At 45.2% G+C, this 25,596-nt stretch overlaps 2 protein-coding genes across 8 annotated transcripts in view; one reads left to right on the forward strand and one right to left on the reverse strand.

Annotated features, from left to right (window-relative positions):
* The window catches only part of TUB (tubby bipartite transcription factor), a 92,312-nt gene extending 78,623 nt beyond the window's left edge, over positions 1-13,689 (forward strand). Inside the window, exons 4-12 of one of the 2 annotated variants that reach the window (XM_023522941.1) lie at positions 1,853-1,996; positions 3,280-3,447; positions 4,449-4,570; positions 5,052-5,249; positions 5,531-5,643; positions 6,506-6,623; positions 8,166-8,264; positions 8,486-8,657; positions 9,125-13,689. In XM_023522941.1, coding sequence (XP_023378709.1) covers positions 1,853-1,996; positions 3,280-3,447; positions 4,449-4,570; positions 5,052-5,249; positions 5,531-5,643; positions 6,506-6,623; positions 8,166-8,264; positions 8,486-8,657; positions 9,125-9,258 — 1,268 coding nt within the window. In that variant the 3' untranslated portion in view covers positions 9,259-13,689. The remainder of the gene's footprint in view (positions 1-1,852; positions 1,997-3,279; positions 3,448-4,448; positions 4,571-5,051; positions 5,250-5,530; positions 5,644-6,505; positions 6,624-8,165; positions 8,265-8,485; positions 8,658-9,124) is intronic. The other variant, XM_023522942.1, reaches the window with a different exon arrangement.
* Positions 13,690-16,394: 2,705 nt separating this feature from the next.
* Positions 16,395-25,596, reverse strand: part of RIC3 (RIC3 acetylcholine receptor chaperone) — a 44,089-nt gene continuing 34,887 nt past the window's right edge. For 4 of the 6 annotated variants that reach the window (XM_011379571.2, XM_023522945.1, XM_023522948.1 and 1 more), the window contains one exon: positions 16,395-18,503. In XM_011379571.2, the coding sequence (XP_011377873.1) occupies positions 18,067-18,503 (437 nt within the window). In that variant the 3' untranslated portion in view covers positions 16,395-18,066. The remainder of the gene's footprint in view (positions 18,504-25,596) is intronic. The other 2 variants (XR_002777094.1, XM_023522946.1) reach the window with 2 other exon arrangements.

The raw sequence follows: 25,596 nt of genomic DNA on the forward strand, positions 1-25,596 counted from the left end.
CATGATCGATAAGTAAATGGGCTTTGAAGAGGTCACCAACTTGCCCACCGGAATGAGGCTTTGCACCCTGTTAACCACCTCCCTGATAGAAAGCTCCATCATAGTAGTTCCCCTGTGTGGGCTTCAGTTCGGCATCCAAGGCCAGAGCCCAGGCCTGCAGAAATGACCAGAGTCTGAAGACAGTTTCTGCTCATGCCACGAGTAGTCACTACTAGTGGTCACTTGCTCACTTGTGACAGTGAGCAAATCATACTCTGTGGTCTGTTTCCTCCCCCAGTAAGTGAGGAAAATTCTTTGTCTTGGGGCTTTGAACAGTGAAGCAGCCATGGTATTCCAAGGTCTAGTCAGCTGCTTGCTAGTCCCTGGCGAGACTCCAAAGCAGGCTAGGCCATGCTGCTTCTCTGGGGATGCAGTCTTGCCCAGCTCTGAGGAGGCTGCTGTGCAGGTGGCTGGCTGACCTGGGGTTGGTGTTACCCAGAGCACCCCAACCCCACCTGCAGCATTAACTGCCTCCTCCTCTGCCTTCTGCCAGCTCTTGGTGTTACATACAAGGGGCTCATTCTCAGAGGAGGGTAAGAGATGTTGACAAAAACCAGAACTGGTGGTTTATCCTGGTAGTTTTTGACCTACTGGCCATACTCATTCATTACACACACACATATATATATGTATGTATGTGTGTGTGTGTGTGTGTGTGTGTGTATATATATATACACACACATACATATATACACATATGTTCATCCAGTTCTTAAATATTTACTGAGGGCCTACTTTGTGTCAGCTTCTGGATTAGAGGTTGGGGGTCCAGGGTGAGCACAAACAGGTATAGTCAGTCACTTTCTTTCGTGGACCTTATGGTCTAAGAGAAGAGAGTGTTAAACAGATTGTCACAGGTGTGCTTTGCAGAAAGAAGCCAGACTCTGTGCGTGAACGGTGGAGCGTCTGCGCCCAGACTGGGGGTCCGAGAAGGCTGCCTGGAGGAGCTGCAATCTGCCGAATGAGTGGGAGTTAGTGGGATGGCGTGGCAGTCATGAGGGCAGTCCAGGCAGTGGGACAGCTAGAACGAGGCCCCTGTGGCAGAAGGGAGTCTAGTGTATACAAGGCACTGAAAGAGCATGATGTGGCTGGGACTTGGGGGCGGGGGTATGGGGGGGCGACAGGAGGTGAGGAGTGTGCAGTTAAGCCAAGGGGAAGGAGATGGAGGAGCCAGACTTGCAGGAGAATGTTGGCCTTAAGAGCAATGAGAAACCATTCTGGGACTTTGAGCAGATTGGGATTCTGGCGTAGAAAATTCAGAGGCCATCCAGCTGTGACCCTTCCAAGATCTCTTGTTACTGTGTGCCGTTGCTTACGTCCTAGAATGACTCTCCTGCCTCATGGTGCTCTGGTGCCGCAGGCTCCTGTGGGCTCGTCCAGTAAGGGCCAGTGCAGGCTCCCCGGAGTGCTTGCCCGAGTTGTGGTCTCTTCCCAGAAATGGCAGCTTTTTCTGTCTTCATCACCATCTTTGATGGCCTGCGTTCTCCCAGACACTCTCCCTTCCTCTGCTCAGGCTCAATTGATTTGCTGGCCCAGAACTTGGACCGCTCTGCTTCTTGGGCGATCGTGACATGGGCCAGGCTTTAGACTTTATCACACTGGGCTAAGGGTACTGCCTCCTTCCAGTTCAACCTGCCCTGGGCACCTTTGTCTGGTAGAGCTGGGTGGTACAGAGGCCCTGGTGGGGGACCTAGGAAATATGCTGGGAAGTGTGTCCTTGTGGAGCTCTGGTCTCACCTAGTGCCCCTCTCTCTCTCTCTCTCTCTCTCTCCTCCCCTCCCGCCCCCTCCCCCCACTTGGCTCTGCTGAGCAGTTCAAGAGGCCGACTCACTTGCCAGTGTGCCGCTAGGAGCTGCCCGCCCAACAGCACCAGCCTCAGCCAAGAGAACGAAGGCAGCAGCTGCAGCAGGGGGCCAGGGCGGGGCCTCTAAGAAGGAGAAGAAGGGGAAGCACAAAGGTTGGCTCGCCGTCCCTACAGCCCTCCTCAGGAGGCCTGGCCCCTACTGTGGGGTTGGGGGAGGCTTATCCTCCAGACTTGGAGGTCAGGGACAGGGTGGGAGGCCTCGGTGAAGGAACCAAATGGCACTCAGGGCCCCACCTAGCAGGCGCACAGGCCTAGCTCATGGGGCCCCTAGGCTGGCCTGCAGGTGTGGGCAGGCCTTCCGTACCGCCAGGAAGTAAAGTCCAGCTCAGCTGTGGCCCAGGAAGCCCCTTTCCATGCTCAGCCTGAGCACCTTCTGCCTCTATCCTCACCCAGGACACTCCTTCCCGTAGGGCTCACTGCCTCCCAGGCAGCCTGCCCCATCCTTGTGCAGCCTCCCAGTCACCATGTGGCCTTTTGAGACTCTAGTCCCAATTCCACCCTCGGGGCCCACAGACCAGTCTATTTCCTCTGCTGCTCTCTCCCCAGAAAAAAAACCGCCTGAGCTCAAGGACAGTTATAGTGGCCCCGGCCCCAAGTCCTATTTCCCCTGCCTAGACACCCTGTTTCTTCAACCTTGTGCCTGGGCAGTGACCTCCAGGCCTCTGGTCATAGTTGGACAGTGGCCTCCAGGCCTCTGGTCATAGTTGGACAGTGACCTCCAGGCCTCTGGTCATAGCTGGACAGTGGAGTGTCAGGGTCCATAAGCTTCTGGCACTGTGCTGCATTTTGGACATAGCCCAACCAGGCAGGGTGGCTGCCACCTGTGTGGGCCAGGCCTTGCTTCTGTTACTGAAGCTGTGGCAACTTGGGCAGGAGGGTTGACATTGGATGGGAGATCCTCCACTTGGGAAGGCGAGTGTATGCCAGCCTCAGTCTTTTTCAAGGGGCTCCCTATGTTTTTAATGATGCGTGTGTTTACTGTATGTTTGTAGATGAGAGAGAGAGAGCGCATGAGAGAGAGATGGAGATGACCTTGGCTATGGTCTGGGTGGATCCTTGTACTCCATCTTGTTTTTCACTGTGCAGTTGGTTTCGTAGATGACTGCCATCTGCCTAGGGATGTGAGGCATTTCAAAGCAACCCTCGGCAACTAATTTGGGGCAAGAGCGGAGGAAATAAAGCCCATGTTCCCTCACAGCTCACCCATCGTTAAGAGGCCAACAGCAATCATTAGTTTTTTAAAAGTCAGTCTTGTAAATGCAGTTTTGCAGAGGGTCCACCCACTCATCCCTCACCCACTTCATGGACATCTGAAGATGCAGCTTCCCTCCCCCTCCCCACCCCCGTCGGGACTCAGGACTATCCGTGGCCTGCAGGCACCGGCGGGCCAGCAGCTCTGGCAGAAGACAAGTCTGAGGCCGGAGGCCCAGTGCAGATCCTGACTGTGGGCCAGTCGGACCACGCCCAGGACGCAGGGGAGACGGCAGCTGGTGGGGGCCCACGGCCCAGCGGGCAGGACCTCCGTGCCACGATGCAGAGGAAGGGTGAGCCCCGTTGGGGTCTAGCGACACCCCCAAAGCTCCATCCCAGGTTCTCAGATGCACCCTTCTCGGGGAGCATGGCCCTCCTGTGTCTGTTCCAGCCCCTCCCAGGCCCTAGTGGGGGGCACGCTTGAAGACCAATGAGAAACTTGGGCAGGGGCCTCTGATAAGACCAAGTTAAGGGAAAGAAGTGTGAACTAGGGTAAGTAGCCAGCCCACAGCGCAGCCCTGTCCCCTACCCATATCACCTGCCCCCGAGGGAGACCCAGGCTTGGGGACAGATTTCTTTTCCCTTTGGTTCCTTTGAAAATTCCTTTTGTAAAACGTTCCCTGTCTGCTAAGCTTGGGGTTGCAGGGCCAGGATGCTGAGCAGCAGGGCAGATCCTCCTAGGAACCCTGCTGCCCAGAGAGTTTCCCCACCAGGCGCCCTGCCCCAGGGAGCCCCTGCCACAGGGTGGCAGAACAAAGCCCTGCAGTGCCACACATTCTGGGAGATCAGATCAGGGACGGCTGTTGGGGCAACCTGAGGCTGGGAATGGCATTCCAGGTGGGGAAAAGCACACACAGGGCCGCGGGCAGGCCAGGGAGAGGAATTGGTGGGCCTGGTACTTCAGGCTAAGGAAGCTGCCTTTCCCCGGAAGCTTCTGTGGCCTGTTGGCCCGAGGCCAGAAATGGAGGCTCCTGGCACAAGGTCAGCTCAACTCAGGCCTCGCTACACAGGAGATGGGCACTGAGACTGCTAGAGAGGAGGGGCTCTGATGGAGGGACTGAGCTGAAGCTGGGGGAGGGGGGTGCACACCACTAGCATCGTGACCAGTCCCAGCATGCACCTGAGTGTCCTTGTGTATATCTGGATGTATGTGTGGGAGTGTGTGAATGCATGTGTGCACAGATGGCTCTGTGCATGTGTGCATGCAGGAACGGGTGACCTGGTGCCTGTGAGCAGGTGTCTGGGTGTGTCTCTTGTGACCACTCATCCCTTCTTGCTCCTCTGCCTGGCCCAGGCATCTCCAGCAGCATGAGCTTTGATGAAGAAGAGGATGATGAGGACGAGAACAGCTCTAGCTCCTCCCAGTTAAACAGCAACACCCGTCCCAGCTCCGCAACTAGCAGGAAGTCCATCAGGGTGAGTGAGCGGCTTTTATTCCTGGCAGGAGGGTGGGTGTCAGTGTTCAGAGGGCTGGTCATCCAGGTTGGGGGCTGGGGGGAGTTGAGTGTGGAGAGATCTGGCGAGCGGCTTTCCTGGGCCAGGGGCTGGGCCCAAGGTGCCTGTCAAGAGTTCTGGCCTGGGCTCTTCTGCCCTCCCGCTCTGCCTCCTATTTTCTGCAGCCAGGCCAGGAGGGTGGGGGGAGCAGGAGTTAGGCAGGATGACCTCTGAGAACCTGCCCATATCCTCCATTTCCACCCCCAGGGACTACTTAGGTGAGGGACGGGGTGGGAAGCTAGTTGCCAACCCCAGGGCCAGGCCGGCCAGGTGGGCCAGACCCACCTCCAGGAACCCTGCCCTGTCTTTCACCACCACATCAAGGGGCAGTTCTGGATTCCAGAGCACCAGTTTCAGCTGGTCAGGGTCCCCAGGGCTCAGGCTCCTGTTCTGTCCCCGGTAGGAGGCAGCATCAGCCCCCAGCCCAACAGCCCCTGATCCTGCAGTGGATGTTGAGGTCCAGGATCTTGAGGAGTTCGCACTGAGGCCAGCCCCCCAGGGTATCACCATCAAGTGCCGCATCACACGGGACAAGAAGGGGATGGACCGGGGGATGTACCCCACCTACTTCCTACACCTGGATCGCGAGGATGGGAAGAAGGTGAGGTTGGCCTGGACGTGCACTTGCACCTGGGCAGGCTTCAGGTCCTGGGGCTGGAATGTAACTGAAAGCCTCAGATCCAACACTGGCCTTTCAGTTCCCCCAGAGACAGAAGCCCCCGTGCCTGGTCAGTGCATGCCTCTGTTAGCTGTGCGTACACATATGCACACTGAGCTGAAGCAAGGGAGAGTCACTCATGTGGGTGCAGGTGTGAGTGGCACTCACGATTGTGTGTGGACCAGAAACCAAGCCTGAAACGTGACCTTACTCTGCTCCCCAAGGTGTTCCTCCTGGCGGGAAGGAAGAGAAAGAAGAGTAAAACTTCCAATTACCTCATCTCTGTAGACCCAACAGACTTGTCTCGAGGAGGGGACAGCTACATCGGGAAACTGCGGTACCAGCACTCCCCCAGGAAGGGTGGGCAGGCTCTCTGGAAGGCATCTCTTGTCTCTGAAGGACGTCTAGGGCCAGGAGTTAGATCCTCTTCCAGGATTCTCTCTGTCCACCTGGTCCAACCACAGGCTTAGGTCTGTGCCAGCCTAGAACCAGACTTGGAGATGGGCCTCTTACACCCCACCCTAAGCTGATCCCAGCCAGGTGGAGCACAGGCCCACTGACAGGGACGGATCAGACCCTAGGATATCACTGATGATAGAGGCCACCATGGAAGAGCTGCCTTGGCGCCATGGTCAGTGCCAAGGGGTAGGACTGAGAGTGAGTCCTTGAGGGAAGAGAGAACAACCCTGGGGTCGAGGGAAAGCTATGAGCTAGCCTTGGTGGGAGGAGGGTTTGCTGAGGAATAGAGTGCCAGATTTGGGGAGCATAAGTCAAGCTTAGAGGTAAGGAGCCAAAGCTGGAGAAGGGGCTGGACCAAGACTGAGGCTAGAGAGGACAGAGATCCATCTCCAGTCTCTGTGGTGTGCCGAGTCCCCTCTACAGTCTTGCCAGATGCTGTTCTGTTTGCTAACCTCCCATGAGACAAGCACTTCTGTTTCTCCAGGGAAACTTTCTGTGGGACCCTGATTTACCTCCCCAAATTTCCCTCACTGAACGGAGATGCTCTTTGATTCAACTCAGAGCAAGTCCAGGCCTTTTGCCCTCAAAGATGGGGATTCAGTGAGCAGTAGGTCTCCAGGTCTACTCCTGGCCTAGCCCAGGATGCTTTGCAGGCTCCTCATAGGACAGACTCTTTTGAGCTGTTTGCTACCCTGGGCCAGAGGGTACATGACCCTATACTGAGTGTGCCTGTCCTTCAGGTCCAACCTCATGGGCACTAAGTTCACCATTTATGACAATGGAGTCAACCCTCAGAAGGCATCATCCTCTACTTTGGAAAGTGGAACTTTGCGTCAGGAGCTGGCAGCTGTGTGCTACGTGAGTCCTGGGTTCCTGGGTTTCTGGTCTCCAAGTTAGACATGACACTCAGGACTTGCTGTCTGATCTGTGGGCCGTCCCATCTATCTTTGTGGGTCAACAAGACTGTGCAGAGGTAGGCTGCCCTCTGTGGCATGGCTCCTATCCCAGGCCCTCTCCTCTCTTCAGAGCTCAGACCACAGTTAGCCATCTGCCTTAAAGAGCTCTGGGAACCGGGCCTGACTCTATGCAGCCCAGCCCAGGAGCCTCCTGGAAAGGAGGCGGCAGGAGGCCTGGGTTGTTGTCAGTGTAACCCTTCAGCCTTCTCTCCAGCATCCTGCATGGACTACAAGGTCCTTTGCATAATCATCTCACTGAATGCTCAGACTAAAGCTCTGTCCTATTTTCTTTATTATGTAGATGAGGAAATTAAAGCATAGAGGTTGGGTTACTTGCAAATGTCCCACAGCTCATAAAAGACAAAACTGGAATATAAGTACAGGGGATTTCACTTCATTTTAAAATGAGAGATTGGTAGGTACCCCCATCAATTGGGCATGGGCATTTCACAGAGGCTAATTGGAAATCCATAGCTATTTAGTATGATCTTATGGTGCCACCTGCTGGTCAACTTTGGGGAGGCATCCCAAATCTCTTCAAATACTTAACCGAGCTTCAACTATGTTCCAGGTACTGTTTAGAGGCACTAAGGATGTAGTAATGAACAGAAGAGACATAAATTTATACTCTTATGGGACGTCAACCCTTAGTGGGAGAGACAAGCTATAAAACATAAAAATAAGCAAAATATGTGCCTGATAAGTGCAGAGAAGAAAAAAATAAAGTAGGGAGGAGGAATATGAAGTGTCCAGGTGTGTGTGAGCTTTTAGGAAGGATGGCAGGGAGGGTACCACTCTCACTGAGTTAGCACTTGGGTGAAGCCGAGAAAGAAGTGAATGATGTCTGGTATGGAGGGGGAACAGTAAGGAGGGCAGAATGAGTGATGAGGAGGAGGTAATGGGACCATATCTTATGAGGCCTTGCAGGTTGAGGTAAGACCTTCAGCTTTTACTCTGAGTGAACTAGGGAGAAAAAAATCTGACTTCACCACTCCTTGCTGTGTGGAGAGGAGATGACAGGGAGGAGGGGGAGAGGGCCAGGAATGGAAACAAGGAATCCACATTGTCTATTACTGTAATCTGTGAGAGGGAGTGATGGTGAAAAGTGACTGGATTCTGGATCTAATTTGAAGGTAGAACTGATAGCATTTGCTGATGGGTGAGAAGGTAGGGTGTATGAGAAAGTATGACCCCACGTAGTTTGCCTGAGCAAAGGAAGAACTGAGTTTGCTGTTAACTGAAGTGAGGACAACTGTGAAAGGAGCTAGTTTGGGCGGGATTCAGGAGCTAACTTTTAGACACATGTGATTATTATTATAATGCTTATTAGACATTCTAGTAGAGATGGTGAGAACTAGCTCATCATCAATTCCCTTTCTCCCAGTCTCTCTAATAGTAAGTAGTTCTCGGATGGTCACTGTTGAGTTCTCTCTTTACTTCCCAGGAGACAAACGTCTTAGGTTTTAAGGGCCCACGGAAGATGAGTGTGATTGTCCCAGGCATGAACATGGTTCACGAGAGAGTCTCTATCCGACCCCGCAATGTGAGTCTCTGCCCCACCCCAGTCCTTCCCCATCATCCCAACCTCCGCATGAGCTTCTGAGGGCAGATCTCCAGCTGGTGTGTCTGTGTGTAGGAGGCTCAGTGTGAGAAACTGTAGGGGTCTAGGAAAATCTAAGGACTCCCACCCCTGGGGCAGATCCCTCTTTGGGATGGTCAGAGTGCCAAGGCCTGGGCGTGGCTCAGGTGAGGCTGCTTTCCCAGGAGCATGAGACGCTGCTTGCACGCTGGCAGAATAAGAACACGGAGAGTATCATTGAGCTCCAAAACAAGACACCTGTCTGGAATGACGACACGCAGTCCTACGTACTCAACTTCCACGGGCGTGTTACACAGGCCTCCGTGAAGAACTTCCAGATCATCCATGGCAATGACCGTGAGTGTTCCTGCATTTTACTCATTCCTGTCCACATGAGAATCGGGCCATTAGCTCAGGGTTCGGTTCCCCTAGCCCTGCCCACGTAGGCCAGAGATTAAAGGCACGGGTTATATGGCTTAGATTAGATGTAAAGAACTTTCTAACCGTAACTGTGGCCTTGGAGGAAACCTCTTTGGAGCCCTGACCCTAGATAATGTGCACTCAGCAGAGCTTCAGGTGTGGAAATACTCTGTGAATGGACTACTTCTCTTTCTCCTGGTATTTGTACACATCTTTCTTTCTCCTTTGCCCTCTGCTCCTTCTTCCTGCCCTCCTCTCAAATGGTGTTTTACCTCCTTTGGGATTACCTTGGTATCACTGCTTCTTCCTTTCTCTTCCTTGTTGGGTTTTGGGTGTCTGTGCTTTCCCATCTCCGCCATCCTTACTCTGTCTCTGTGTCTGTCCACACTCGTTCCTGTCTCCAGCGGACTACATCGTGATGCAGTTTGGCCGTGTAGCAGAGGATGTGTTCACCATGGATTACAACTACCCGCTGTGTGCGCTGCAGGCCTTTGCCATTGCCCTGTCCAGCTTCGACAGCAAGCTGGCCTGCGAATAAAGGCCTCCTCATGCCCTTTGAGGTTGCCCAGCCCGGAGAGGAGCTGCCTGCCTGCCTGCGGAGACAGCCCTGCCTACCCTGTGTACATAGGCCTCCTGCCAGATGAACCTTTGGCTCTCAGTGGGCTCCCTGGCCTGGCCAGCCAGGAATTGGCACCTTTGCCTCCTCTGTTGAGGCAGAGGAGTGGGGTGTGTATGAAGGGACCAGAGTGAATTTCTGTGCCCTAAGATCAACACACACCCCCACTCTTGGTTTGGTATCCTGCTGCAGTCATGTTTGCCAAGCTGGGCAGCCTCTTCAGTTGGGAAGGCAGGATGAAGTGCAGAGGGAGAAAAGCACAATTCAGGGCTGCTGTGGCCTAGCCATCCATTCAGCCCAGGAGTCAGGTGACAACGGATCCCCAACAGTGAGGGGCACAGAAAGTGTGTGTAAGGCATGTCAACTTCATATAGTAAAGGGCTTGGTAGCCGAGCCTGGCCCTTAAAACTGCAGACAGTCCCCCAACTGCAGAAGGCCCCAGCCTAGCAGAGTTATAGGGGCTGGGGAAGAGTGAGTTGGCAGGACCTTGTCAGGACTGTAGGGGCCTGGCTGCTGGGAATTGGCTAGTGGCCTAGGGATCCAGCTCATTTGATTTCTCTAGGTTGTCTCTATGCGCAGAGGCAGCAGGAGGCCAGCCTCAAGGCTAGATGTCTTAGAGGATGGGGCCTGTAGGACACAGGCTCAGAATGGAGGTGTATGGAACAGACTCCCTGGATCAGGGATATCCTGGAAACCTTGTCAGCTGCCCCAGGAGCTCTCTGCTGACCAGTCCCCGCAAAACTCACCCCGGACACCAACCCCAGACTACACACAGGTAGGCATGCTGGGGCCCTTGCTAGTAAGCTGCAGGTGCGCGTGCCTGTGCTTCAGCTCTCACTACGGTTAGCCTAGATCGTGGTTGCTGAGGGCTTCTCTGTGTAGCTGTTCTTGGATAGAAATGGGACAGGGTGAGGAGAGCAGAGAATATTTTAGAACGATAAGAGACCAGAGGAGGCAGGACCCTTAGAGATCAATTAGTACAACTCTTGTCACTTTAGGTGAATCACTCAGAAAATGGAACGTGTCCTAGGTCACCTGGCAGGTTAGTGGCGGAATTTGGAACTTCATCTCACAAGATTTCTTTATTCCCACCATGCCCCAAGAAACTACTCTCTCTGGCTCTCTGGCTTTCCTGGGGCCCAGTCCACGTGCCCTCGCCCTTTTGCCTGATTCTAGAAACTTAGCAATGTCAGATGCCCAGTAAGCCGGCCTAGCAAGGCTACTGCCCATTTCTGTACTGGGTGTGACAGGTGGGGTGCTCATGTTCTGGGGCAGGGCCTGTTCTCTCCCTCCACTGCCATCCTTCTCCTTGGATGGTCCACTGCCATCCATCTACTACCTTGACGACTTGGGAACTCTCATCTGCCTTTTTGTCATTTACCCTGGCAGAGACTACTTGCCCTGATGGAGATCAGAAATCAGTGGTTAGCAAGCAGTTGTTCTTCACTTCAGAGTAGTAGACGTGCTTGGAAAGACTACCTAGAAACTGATTTCTTAAAAAATAAAAGTCATACTTCACACGTTAGTGAGGCTCTGTAGTGAAGTGAGGGAGTTGTTTTGACTTAAGTGGGGGGGAGTATGCTCTCATTTCTCCATAATCTAGGATTTCCCGTGTTGAGTGCTTAAAGCAAGGCATACTTGTTCCAGCATGGATCTGCCCACACCTAGGCATATGTTTCTGAGAGTCCCCTCCAGTGACCTAGTTTTTGTCAATGTGGTCTAGTTCTGGACAGCTCTTAACTTAGGGCCATTTTGAGGGCACCAGAACTTTTTGTGCTGGGGCTGGTTTACTTTCCAGGGAAATACTGTGGTGCCATCCTGCTGTCCATAGTTCCGGTTTGGCTCCTCCTTTTCTGACTTTGAGAAGGGAACTGCTGATATCTGGAATGATAGGCACTAGATGATTCTAAAGTCTGGTTAAGCTGTTTCTCTGGGTCTATGATTTTAAGGTAGAACAGGCTGGTTTTTGGATCCTCATGAGAGGGGAAATCCTGGTGACAAGAGTGGAAAAATCAGAAGCACAATGGCAAACTCCTGTTCCCTGCTTTCTCCTCTTATACACAGGAGAGGGGGTTGGCTGAATATTTTGGTAGGTCAGGAATGTGGGCTGAGCTTTCTAAGCCTGGCTGTGGAGAAGGATAGCTCAGCAACAAAACCCTCTGTTGGGCACTAAGTGACAAGCAAGAGCAGTTACGTCATCTGCTCGAGACCCAGCCTCACAGGGTTTGTTCTTATGACCCCATTTCTGGTGATGCTGGTTTTCCTTGACCTCTGGCCTCACAGCCATGGGCCCAAAGACTCAGAGCTGCCCGGGCCCCTGGAGACCACCTGGGCTCAGCCTCTCCCGTAGTAATTTCTTGCCTTTCGTACCCTTTATCCTAATAGTCCTTGGTTAGGCAGGGAATGAGCAGTCCCTAGGAGTGTTGGGCAGCTGGGATCTTAGGCAGCTCTTCCGTGACTGCTCTTGGCTCTGTAATTCCTTCTGGGGCTACATCCCAAAACCCTACAGCCCTCTGCCCCAAAACAGTTTGGCAGAGTGGTGACATTCACTTCAGCTCTTTTTTTCTTTCCTTTGGCTCCAAGGTGCTCTGTGTCTGTCTGCGTCTGTGTCTGTGTATTTGGGGAAAAGGGCAATCTGCAAATAATCATCTGAGGTTTCTTACGGTCATATTTCTAAGAATGAATAGGAAAGGAATAAGGATGTAGTGTACCTGTGGCTTTTGTTCATTCATTTCAATATTCTTTGATAAGAAAGTATACCTGGGAAAGTACCAGCTCTTTCCCCCAAGGTTCTGATTGGGAGGACACCATCTAAGAAAGCTGTTCGGTTCCCACATGCATGCTTTCAGATGAATTTGAACATATTCTAGTGAATGTGCCTTAATCACTACACTAGTTCAGAAGGAGCATGTAAGGTACAGACTCATGCCAGGGACAGGTGCTGGAAGCCAGGGAGTGTGACAGAAGAGAACCTTTGAAGCCCATCTCCTTTAGTGACAATAAGGGCAAGAAAATTGTAAAAGCGGAAGTTTTTGTTTTGTAAATGGGGCATTTACTTCTAAATTTGTCATTTATTTAAAGGCAGTTCTAAATTTAATAAGTGATGATTTCAAACTAAAAGGTCCATGCTTTCTTCACAGTGGGGTCTGCAGTGAGGGGAGATGCTGGGCTGGCCGCGTCCGTGGCTCTGTTACGCAAGCACAAATTCCATCTCCTAGACGGAGTCCCTGGGTTTTCCCTTACTGCAGTAACACCGGCCTTCCCCTCTCTGGAATGCCTCACCCCAGTCAAGATCTCCCTGTGACCTTAGGCTGCCAGGTGGCCCTCAGCACACCTTTTCAGATAGCTGAATGTCTGCCAGCACTGAGTGGGGCCTGACTCTTTGCACTCAGGGCCCAGACTTGGGACTCCACCCTGGGCCCCGGCTTGAACTGTAGCAGCTCCCAGGTACAGGCCAAAGTATGGGCTGTTGTTTGAGTTTATTAGTTGGTTATCTGTCCTTAATACCTACAGTTTGCAATGTTTTGTTATCAGGATATGGGGGAGAGAGAGAGCAGAAGTATTGGGACAGGTTTAGTTTTTGAATTTTCCAACCAAAGTGAGAGGCAAGTTGCTCTTACTGAAAGCATTCCTGTACTTAGTAGCTATGTAATTTCGAACAAACCATGTAATTTTTCTAGATCTGTTTTCTCATCTACAAAATGAGGTTGGACTGTCAAAGCTTGCACTTGGAGTCAGGGTGAATGAAAGTTGATCTTTGCTTTCATCACTACCTTTTCTAGCTCATCACTGTGCCTTTTTTTCTTTCCTAAGAAAGATGTCACACCCATTTCCTCTTCTGTTCTACTGTCCCTCTCCCCTTTCCTCCATGAAGGTCCAGGCAGCGCTGGAAGTTAGGCTGAGATCCAGAGTTTACTAGAGAGTAACTTAAGAGTGGCTCAGAAAGGGAAGCCCAACTCTGGCCTCTTTAATCCTGTATTTGGTGACAAAGGGGACTTGGTTAGGGTGGGTGACACTTCTCTTGCTGGGAACATACATTTAGCCAGTTTTCATAATGCTTAGAAAATGTGTATGTCTATTTGCACAAGACTGTCTTTTCCTATTTTGGAGTGGTCAGACATTTTATTTTTGTTCAAAATTATCTGAAGTTTTAGATGAACTTGCAAAACTGCTTTTATTAAGTGACTTTTTGAATAAACTCTTTGGTATTCTGGAGCAAATGTATTTATTTATTGCTTTGTGCAATGACAAAGTTGGTATTTTCCCATGTTGACGTTATGTACGTTGTAGAACTTAAGTGTTTGTCTAAGTACAGACCATATATCAACAAATAAAACTTGAACTGTTTCAACACTACTGTGTACTTTTCTTTTCCTATAAAAGGAGAAAAAACATTTCTTACCTAAGTGTCTTTCTAAACCATTCATTTCTTATGTCCTAAGAGCCTCAGGTGAGGAGGGTGTTACCACCACCAAGGAGGCCGTAGCTTGTTTGTGAACACTGACACGGAATTACAACTGACCTCCCTCTGGCCTGTGCTCTTCAAGTTTAAGGATGGTCAGAACCACACACAGAGGCTGGGAAGGGCTGGAAGAATGGTGAGGACAGAAGGTACTTAAGTTAGAGTAATCCTCTGTGGGGTCAGCTGTGCCAACTAGAAGAATGGGCTGTTGCTTTCTAAAAGTATCCCCCGTGGGCCTGGTCCTTAGGAACAAAAATGGGGCCACAGAGCTGAAAAAGGCGGAAGGCCCCAAGGTAACATGAAGACTCAGCCACTTGAATCCTCTGGTCCTACCCGAAGCCTACCCTATTTAAACAGGACTTGGACATGCTTGGGAATTTTCTTTCTAGCCTGTTGCAGATCTGAAGCCAAGAGCGAGACTGTAGTTGTGGCTAGAAGCAGACATGAGAGCTAACAGTCTGATCCTAAGGGAGAAGGTCAAAACTAAAGTCACCCAGAGACTGCAGAATCCTGTGTGCTGGGCCACTCCGAGCAGTCAGGGTAGCCTTGGAGGGTGTCCAGTGTGATAGCATAGGACTTGATGAGTGATGATTCTGTAATGAGTACCTACCACATGCTACACCCTGGGACAGGTACTTTATAACCATATTTAATCCTAACAGCCTTGTAAAATGGATCTTATTCCAAATGCATAAATGAAGAAATTGCTGCTTGGAGAAGGGATGATATAAGAAAAAGGAGACATCTGTCCTCTTTTCTTTGTATAAAAAAATAAGGAAAGGTTAGGTACATTTTAGATCTGTATAAAAATGGTTAAGGAAAAGTCATGGGTACTTCATGGTTTTTTTTCCCTCAGTATTGCCGGAAAGCTGAAGTACTAGCTTTTTCTTTGGAATATAAACGGTCTGGGTTGAGAGAGAATTTAAGAGCATGGGGGTAATAAGTAGGGTTAGTTTATTTACTACCTCAGATTTGGATTTTTTAGGTGACCAAGAGCATTTCTGCCTAAACCATGGCCTATCTCCTTGCCTCTACGTCTTTGGGAAACAGCATATGCAGGGTATGACTAAAAAGGAGAGAGGTTTTTGTTAAGTGGCCGGGTTAAGGACAACTCTTCTAAATAACCATGGACCATATGCCCAGGATAGTCCTGGCGTAATTGCTAAAGCTCCCAAGTATCCCAATTTGGACTGTAAGTCGTTTGATCACCTCAGCCACAGAAGGTACAGAGAGTATGATTCTCTTAGGCCGTTTTTTCTAGAGACTAAAAGTATCTACTCATTTTTCTCCCTGGGCCTACATCACTGGTCTTGGAGCTAATGAGATGCTCTCCATGTGCCTCCTGTTATTACCAGGAACGAGGAGATCTCCTGGCTGGGTCACCTACCTGATTTACCAAGCATGGTCTCAGGTGATACAGTTGTTTTCTAGGCCAACTATCTGCCTCCAGAGATGTGACATGCTCTGCCACAGGGACCAAAGGCCAGTGCAGACCTAGTGCCCAGGGAGTGATGAAGTTCACAGCCCACACCAGTTCTGAGAGATGAAGACCATGAGGAAAGACATCAGGCACGACAATAAAAACCAGTCCCATGATTTTGGTTATCCTGGGTTGTATATATGTCACCCCTGAAGGATGAAATGATTCTGGATAATGCAGAAAAGACTGTCTAATCTGAAATTATTGAAAAGTACATTAAAATTTCTGAAATATAAATATATTCCTGCTATATAAACCAAAAAGAGCTAGGGCAGCAACCACCATCATGAGTTCTGGCAGGAACTATTTTCATGAACCAGTTTCCCCCGAAGATTAACATTTAAAATAAAGAGTTGGTTATGTGACACCTTCCATAGCAGCCTCATCAAAATACTTGAACATCCATATATTTTCACACCCCACTGCTTTCTCCACTACCACTCTTTCTACTAGGAATGTCTTCTCTTCCTTGTCTACCTGGAGAAGTTCTCAACGTGCTTCAAGACTCACCTCCTCTGTGAATTTTCTTGGAAGTACTTTGACAAAAAATCTCTCTGTGCTCCTGTAGATTTGGGTCCACATCTCAATTATAGCATGAAACCTTGTACAGTAAAAGTAAATTAGCTACCACTGATTGAGTGGTTACTATGAGATAGGACTAATGCTGTTTTACAGGCACTGATGATTTCATTAATCCTTATAACCATCCTGTGAGACTCCCTTGCATTAGAGATGAAAAAGCCATGGCTCAAGAGTTAAGGAGCTGACAAGATTCTAGTTAGAATAGGCAGGGATGTAATCATGACCGACATTTCTCTGTCTACAGAACTCACAATCTTGAGCCCTTTTAAAGTTTATAGTTCATTTTAAAAAATTGGATAAGGAAAGCTCCCACACTAAACTGAGCTTCTTAAAGGTAGGAACTGAGCATTCTGTTGCCACTGCCTAGCTCTGAGCAGTGTCTGCTACATGAATAAATGAATGAAAGAATAAGGTAGAAGGAAACATAGGCATTTCTAATAAGGGAATCATATCCTAAGGCAGAAATCTGAAACAGGGACCCAGGACTCAAAACAACCCCTTACGGTGAATGAAGAGAAATAACACAGAAAACGATTTATGGAAACAGCAAAGAGCACCTACATGATTTTTTACCTTTAGTGTTACATTATATCTAGATTTTAAGTACATTTTAGACAGCATTCGTTACAAGTGAACCAAATGTTTCACAAAGAACATGCAATATATTTTCTACAGAGCAGTCTTAAACTTTTCTCTGTAGTTCAATAACAAGAAATGTCTAGTAGTAGCTGACACATCTTAATAATGACTCTTTACCTTCTGACAATAGTCTGTATGCTTATATGTGTGATTTAAACTATTTTCCTGGCATCCTACTCGTGCCAGGAACAGTGGAACTCTAAAAGCCATATCTACCTATACATAATTTCTTAATTTTCAAGTCTTCCACATTTCATGGCTGGGAATGTCCTCAGGAATTTGTCCTTTTTAAACTCTCAGGTCTTACAGGTAAACTGTGAACTCACCCATCCTTACTAGACAGAATACATAGGTGTCATTTTGTCTCAAAAAGACACATGACAGATGGTATCTTAGAGATTAAGCCTGCAGTTTGGTCAAAATCCTCCCAGTTCTAACCTAACCCCTCCTACTTTCCCCAGGAGAGAGAAGGCCCAGATATCCAAATACAAACAGACCAATGGTCTCTTCTCTTGGGCACTGCTACAATGGTTCTCTGCAGCACACTCTGCAACTTCCCTGCTGGGCTGGCAACTGTCTACAGGCTCAGTCCTCACTTCTGTTTCAATCCATGTGGTTGTGACAACAAATTTCCCAGAGGGCTCAACATTCAGAAACAGCTTCTAGGCAAGGACTGTCCATAAATGCGTGGGTTCTCACCCCATCACTGGCTCCCTGGTCTTCTGAGCATCTCATGGTAGGCTTTCCTGCAGCCTCAGCAGCTTCAAACCTTGGCTCTACAGGGCAAGGACTAAAGTCTATCTAAAGCTTCCTCTAGCCACTGAAGATCAGAGGTACAAAGATGCTTCTGGGTTTGGCAGTTGTTAGGAAGACCAGGGATAAAGGAAGCTAGAGATCCAGGCAATATCAGAGCAAACAGTCCCCCTACAGGCCTCTGGGTTCGTTTTCAGGTTAGTGGGAGTCTTCTCCTCCTCTAGAGAAAAAGGGTATCTGAGGCAGCATCAGCACTCCTAAAAAGGCCCTCGTGAGGAAGGAGCTTCAGCTCACATGGCAGAATCCTACCTTGCTCTGGTCCCTTCATCCCCACAAAATGTTCTCTTTGTGAACCCAGGGGACCACTAACCTGCTCAAGGCCCAGAGAATAAGGCATCTTGGACTCTGAAATCTTCACTCTTGCAACCTTAAGTCCTCTTCATGTGTAAGCTGATGTTCAATCACAGGTAAACCATCTGTCACACCTAGCACAAAGAGTCGGACCTCTGCCCTTGGGTGGTCCCATCTGTAATTACGAAAGATCATTTACTCAGTGGATCAACTCTCTGATGGAGGAAAGGCAGGAAGAGTGAAGCTATCGTGTGTTCCTACTACTCTCTCTGATGTTTTACAAGGTGACAGGTGTGTGAGCACCAGGAAGGATACACAATATCCACAGTAGTGACCTGACTGGCTATGATAATTAAACAAAGAGAATGAAGTACAGGGCACAGGGCCAAGGATGAAATCTGAGAGATGAGACAAAGGTCGCCTTGGGACTAAAGTAATGGATACTTCACCAAACTGGATGTTTTCACTCTAAACTCTGGGGGTTCCGCTTCCTCAATGTGCCACCTGTATATGCTTTGTCAGCACGAATGCCCAGGCCCTCATCTCTGAAGTCCTGGGGCCACACTTCTTTGGTGGTTTCCTCCTGCTCACTGTAACTGTCTGCACTGAATCCGGCATTCTCTGCCAAGACAGCAGGATCCTCTTCTTCATGAAGACAGCAGGAACATGTTTCTGGCTTTGAGTCGCATGAGGTAACAGAATTATCTTCCTGGGCTCTGGGGTCAGCAGGCATTTCCCAACCCAAACGGTCAGATTCTTCTTCTTCTAGCATTCCCATTCTTTCAGCTATTTCTTCAGCAGAGGGCTCTTTTGGGTCCAGGTAATCCACTAGGATTGTTTCTTGCCTATGCTTGATGCAATCTGAAAGGTCATAAATTGGATAAGTCTCTTCAGGGTAACCTAGAGAGAAAAGTAGCACAAAGTCTTACAAAGAATGTCTCTTCAAAATAAAGTGTCAGGCTCAAAAAGGCTTTTCAGGCAGCAGCCATCCCATCCCAATAAATCCATTCAAGAAATCTCAGATGACTAACAGTTCTAAAAGTTTCACCTGAGTAAATTCTTAGAGGTCTGGCTGACTGTCCCAAGTGCACTTTGAAATACAAACCAATTCAGATGAAAATCTCTTCTTAAGTACAGGGTGCTTGGGGCAGAGTGTAAGTCTCACACCTCCTGCTTTTGTACTAGTGATGAAGATCAAACAAATAACATGAGCCTTTAGTTAAAAAAAAAAAAAAAAAAAGTACCAAATACCAGATGGAGAGAGCATAGCTCAAGGCTAATGTTTATAATTTTTATTTGGAACCATTTCGAAATCTTCCTGGAGATGGGGGGTAGGGTTGGGGGAAAGGAATGCTAAGCTCTTTGAAAAAATACACCAGGAAACCTTCTACTAATCAAAACAATAGAAATGGCTTGCAAGTGTCAGAAACAGAGAGCGCTGTAGCAAGACATGCCCAAGATCCCCAAGGACAAGCACTGCATCTTCAGAAGACAGGATTCTCATTGTTGGCTTCTTCGTCTTCACAAAATGAACAAAAGAAAACAACCAACTGGTAAACAAAGTGACTAACACTGGTACTGAATCCCAGCTATGATAATGAGAAAAAAGAAAATATTGCCAAATTAAAGACCGAAATGAAATAAATCTGTGTCAGCCAAGCCAGGCCTGAGCAGCAGATGGGCTGTGCTGGAGCTCATACGCCAATGCTGGCAACAGCAGCCGTGCTCATTACACAATGTGGAAAGCTGGAGAATTCAAAATCCATTTGTGCATTATGATAATCGACAAATTCAACACTAATGTAAACCACTTTTGCCTACAAATTCTGAAAAGCAGGGGTATTTTTTGGAGCAGTGTAGAGTGCGGAGAGATTTTTACAACACTATTGTTTTTTTCTGACTATAAGTCAGACAGACACATTGTAGAAAATTTGAAAAATACAAGTTTTAAAAAGAAAAATCATCTAAGATGTCACCACTGATAATTTGTTGTATTTATTCTGACCTTTTTATTATATATAAGCATATATACATACTTTTTTTAATAAAGAATGGTACTGTATATAAATGTTGTACTCTTACTTTTTCAGTCAACATTACATCATAAGCAGATTTCTCCATGTCATTAGGCATTTTAAAGTTGGCTGTAAAACATCCCATCATAGTTACATAATTGATATGATTTACCATGCCTTTTCTGTAAGACATTTAGAGTCTTTCCAATTTTCCCTTGTAAGTAACATAGCAGTTAAGATCTCTGAATATAAATCCATGACTACTTTCCTACTTCTTTAAGATACATTTCTAGAAATATGAAAACTAGACCAAAGGGAATGGACATTTTAAAAGCCTTTTTTACACTCTGCCAAATTACTTTCCAGAAGAATGGTATAAATTTTTAGTCCTACCAGTGATGTAAAAAACTGTCCTCACCATCACTGACAGCAGTATGTTAAGGATCTTGCCAATGCAGTCTTTATTTCTATGTTTAACTTACCGTGGATGGAATGCTAGGTAAATGGAGCTTAGCTACCCAAGGCCCTTACCACTTCCTCTGTCAATGGCAGGGGTTGGGGAAGCTTACTTGCTACTTAGCTACCAGCCACTGAATACTTAAATCCATTTTCTGGCGTGTTCCTATCTTCCCACACCAAAAATAAAGCTTACCTTTGGAATTCCATGGCTATCTAATCTTCTTTTGTTTAAGGTGGGGAAGCTTGCTGAGGAAAATCAAATAGTGACACACAACTGCTGAGGTAGCCCGTATCAGCCAACATTACTGGCTACTCAAGAACTTCATTAAAAATATGAGCAAGCAACAAAAACTCACTGGTCCTAGGAGGAAATCAGTTCAAAACAGGGAAACCAAACTAAGCAAACCATGTAAAGAGTCCCTAAAAAACAGTCGATGCAGGAAACAGGAGTTAATGTCAGTCAACTTAAAATTGACATTCTCAGTAATATTCAGAAGGATATTATACTGATAAAACCAACCAAGCTTCAATATACAAAAGGAAGCAAATAGGAAATAAGAAAGAACTATTCGAAATACACAATTATAATTCCAAAAAACATTTAAACTTAATAGAGGGAGAAATAGCAGATTGAAATGGACCTGGTTAAAAAATTAGCATATCAGAAGTCCAAGTTAAGGAATTCTCCTAGGACAAAGATAAAAATGACCAAGAAATAGAAAGTGAGAAAAAAGCTGCATGGAAGACTGACCCAGGATATCCACTCAGAATTACTGGAATTCTAGAATTAGAAAGCAGATTAGGTTAAATGGAAACAACAACCAAAGAAATTATAAAAGAAAATATCTTTAAGCTGAAGAAAGACTCAAGTCTTCAGAGAGAAAAGACTCACTAAATGATAGGTAAAAAAAAAACTATGGAAAAACTTACATACTCAGATATACCAATGAACCTGGCAAATGAACCTGCCCAAATTCAAATTTTAAGTATAAAAAGAATACAAATTTCCACACACAAAACAAACTAAAAACGGGCTGCCTATTGTAAAAAAACAGACTAGGATAACATTTTTCATTTTCAACATTAAATGAAAGTAGAGAATGAAGTAATGTTTTCAGACTTATAAGGGAAAATGGTACAATCATATAATTTTACATCTAGCCAAACAATTATTTGCATAAAGGTAAGCGATATATATAGATATCCAAGTACTCAAAGTACATCACTCTATATTGGGGGGGATAATTAAGAATGTATTCTGATAAATACAAAAAATCAAAAACAAAAATTCACAAAAGATACTGTATACAAGAAAGTGGTAAACAATGAGTAAGAATTATCAATGTAAAATAAATAATTACTGATAATGTGGTTAGAAATTTAATGCCATTGTTAAAAAATCAGAAAAGGCTAATATCCTTAAAAATTAATATTACTTACAGCTGATTTCACAATACTTAAGAGGTAGCTAGAAAATAAATGTGATACAGATTTTACTGTCTTTGGGAACAGGATTATACATTGAACATTTGCAATTTGGAGGAAAAATGGAATTCTAATTTTCATTTCCTTGATTACCAGTGAGACTGATATATTTTTTCATATATTTTGTAGCCAGTTGCATTTTTCTTTTGTGCACTGCTTGTATAGGAAGATATCACTATTTTCTTAATTAGTTATAGAACTTCTTATATATTAAAGGTTACTTTTCAGTCACATTTGTTACAAACATTTTTCCAGTTTAGTGTTGGCTTTTAAACTTTGAGGTATTCTCTGATCTATAGAAGGTAAAATTTTTACGTATTCAAGCTACATTATCTTTTTCCTTACAGTTCCTTGCGTTGCTTTTTAAAAAATTAATCTTTTATTTTGAGATAATTGTAGATTCACATGTAGTTATAAGAAATACAGAAATCCCATGTACCCTTTACACAATTTCTCTTGATGGTAACATCTTGCAAAGCTATACTACAGTATCACAATCAGGATATTAATATACAGAATATTTCTATCACCACAAGGATCCCTTATGTTGCCCTTTTATAACCACATTTTCTGCTATGGATATCCAATTGCTCCAGCACCATTTGTTAAAAAGGCTACCTTTCTGCCATTGAATTGTAAAAAAAAAATCAGTTGTGCATATCTGTATAGGTCTATTTCTGGGTTCTCTATTCTGTTTATCTGTGTGTCTATTCTTATACCGATACTACATGGTCTTGATTACTGTAGCTATAAAATAATACTTGGAATCAAGTAGAATGATTCCTCACACTTTTTCTTTTCCAAAATTGTTTAGCTATTCTATTACCTCTACCTCTCCATATACATTGTGGAGTAATCTTGTCTGCATTTACAAAAACTCTTGTTGAGGTTTTGATGGGGATTGTGTTAAATCTGTTCGTCAATTTGGGAAGAATAGATATTTGTACTAACTTGAGTCTTCCAGTCTATGGATACATGTCATCTCATTTATTTAGACCTTCTTTGACTTCTTTCATCAGTGTTACATAGTTTTCAGCCCACAAGTCCAGTTAAATTTACACCTAAGTGTTTCACTTTTTTTTGAATGATTAAAAATTAATTTTGATGTCAAATTTTTAATTTTCATGTCAATGTGTTCATTGTTTATACAGAATTACAAAAAGTTGATTTTTGTATGTTTGTCTTGTGTCCTACACCTTTGCTGAACTCGCTTATTAATTCTTGGAGTTTAATAGATTCCTCAGGGTTTTCCACATAGGTGATCATAGAATCTGCAAGTAGGGACAAGTTTGTTTCTTCCTTTTTAATCTGTATGGTTTTTCCCCTTTTATTTGCCTTACTGCACTACCTACAACATTCAGCACCATGCTGAATAAGAGAAGCCATCCTTGCCTGTTCCCAATGTTAGGGGAAAAGCATCCATCTTTCACCACTAAATATGTTATCTGTAGGTTTTTGTAGATTCTTTTTATCAAGTTGAGCAAATTATTCTCTATTCATATTTTTTTTCTGAGTTTTTTTATTATGAATTAATTCTGCATTGCTCTTATGCTTAAAAAGTCTTGTCTTGCTAAAAAGCCAGTATATAATTGCAACCATTTTTTCTAGTTTTTAAAGTTCCTCTCCTACATCCTTAACTATTTAGTATAGCAGGAATCATTCTGCTGTTCAATGTGTAAGCTCTTACTTCTGCTCTGGCAATAATAGAAGCATGGGGACTCTTCATATTAAATAACTAGAAAACCAAACAAAGCATAGGAAGAACCAATTTTCCAACATTTACATAACAGGTAGTGTAGCATGATCCCTGAGAAAAGGGAAACAGAGCCCAGTGGTCTTATTGTGTTGGAAAGACAGATTAAAGTTCAGGGAGGCCAGGGCAGCTAGAATTTACAGGGAAAAATATTGGAAAGAAAGGAGCTTCATAGAGATAGAGCTCCAGAGATCTTCAGAGGAAACTCTTCATTCTTTCAGCTGAGTTCTGATCTGTGCATACATGGGAAAAAACTACCCAAGGCCAAGAAAAGGACTACTAAACACGTTAGGCCTAAAAATTACTCAAGCTCACACATAGCTGGGAGTAGTTCATGATCCTAGTAGCCAGAGAGGAAAGACATTGTGGAGCATTAGATAGAGTCCTGAGAAGGGTACTGCCTTACAGAGGAGCTAAATTAACCACAGAGTAAAGGCTCCTCTGGACCCACCTTAATGAATCTTAAAAACAAGCCTTGATGCGGACCAGATGATTTCTGGTAACTTAACTGTGTGCCAGAAAAAGGTCTAACACTATTTAAAACACTAACACAACATCCAGCATCCAAGAGTGAAAATTTGCAATACTCTATCATCCAGTCAAAATTTACCAGGCATGCAAAATGGGCAGGAAATTAGGACTCATAACAAGGGAAAAAATAATCACTAGAAACACACCAAGAAATTATACAGATGATAAAATCAGCAGCCAGGACTGTTAAAGCTGCTATAAATATGCCTCATAATTTTCAGAAGACTAGGCTTCAGGTGGTAAGCATACAGTAGAGTATACAGATGTTGTATTACAAAGCTGTCCACCTGAAATTTATATAATGTTAATAACCAATGTTACCACAATAAATTTAAATAAAAAGGGCAAGAAAAATGAAAAATACATCAATGAGATTAAGAGCAGATTTATACTACGAAAGATTAATAAATTTGAAGACAAAGCAAGAAAAAATTATCCAAAATTAAGCATGGCAAGAAAAAGACTGAAAAAAAGAACAGATCATACATGACCTATATCAAAGGTCTAATATATGTGCAACTGGAGAAACCGGGAGAGAGATCATTAATGAAATAATGGTAGAAAAAAAAAAAAAACAAAAAACCAAAGTTCCAACCTGAAAAAACAAAAAAAAAAAGGCAAAATAAAAGGAAAAGAAACAAAACGAAAGAAAACGGAAAAAAAAAAAAACAAAGAAAAAAGAAAAAAAAAAACAAAGAAAACAAAAGGGAAGTCCTTAAAAAAAAATCAACAAAGTTGATACACATCTGGCCAGTCTGATAAGAAAAAAATTAGAGAAAGACCATATTAACAGTCAATATCAGGAACAGAACAGGGTATATCCCTACAGATCTTACATACATTAAATGGATAATAAGGGAATGTTATAAACAACTTTATACTAATAAATTTGACAATTAGGATGAAATACATAAATTCCCTGAAAGATACAACTATCAAAGCCTAGTCAAAAAGAAATAGATAACCTGAATAGCATTGTATCTGCTAAAAAAAAAAAATTCAATTCATAGTTACATAAGTCTTCCCACAAAAAAAACTCCAGGCCTAGATGGTATCAACTGGAGAGTTCCATCTAACATTTAAGGAAGAAATAATAGCAATTTTATACAAACTTTTCCACATAACAGAATGAAGAACATATCTCAATGCATTTTATGAGGCCAGCATTACCCTGAAATCAAAACCAAAGAGGTTACAGGAAAGGAAAACCACAGACCAATATCCCTCATAAACAAAGAAATGAAAAATCCTTAGCAAGTCTAATCTAGCCATATATATCATGACACAGTAGAATTTATCCCAGGAATGTAAAGTTATTTAAATGTTTAAAAATCAATGTAATTCACCATATATAACTGAGTAAGACAGAAAAATTACATGATCATCTCAGTTGATTAACAAAAATATCCCTCCATGATTAAAAACTCTCAGCAAAGTAAGACTAGAAGGAAGCTTCCTCAACCTGAAAAACAACATCCATTAAAAAACCAACGGCTCATATGTTAATAGAGAATGTGTGAGTGCTTTCCCCTTAAATATCAGAAAAGTAAGGATGTTTGCTCTCACCACTTCTATTTAGTATTGTGCTAGAGTTTCTAGCCAGTGCAATAGGGCAAGAAATAAAAAGACATAATATACATTGGAAAAGAAGACATAAAACTGTCTTCATTCACAATTTGATGGTCTGTGCAGAAAATTCTATGAAATTTAATCTTAAGAAATTTTTTTCAAAAGCTACTAGAACTAAGTA

The sequence above is a fragment of the Pteropus vampyrus genome, unplaced genomic scaffold (assembly GCF_000151845.1).
Source record: "Pteropus vampyrus isolate Shadow unplaced genomic scaffold, Pvam_2.0 Scaffold366, whole genome shotgun sequence".
Taxonomy (NCBI): domain Eukaryota; kingdom Metazoa; phylum Chordata; class Mammalia; order Chiroptera; family Pteropodidae; genus Pteropus; species Pteropus vampyrus.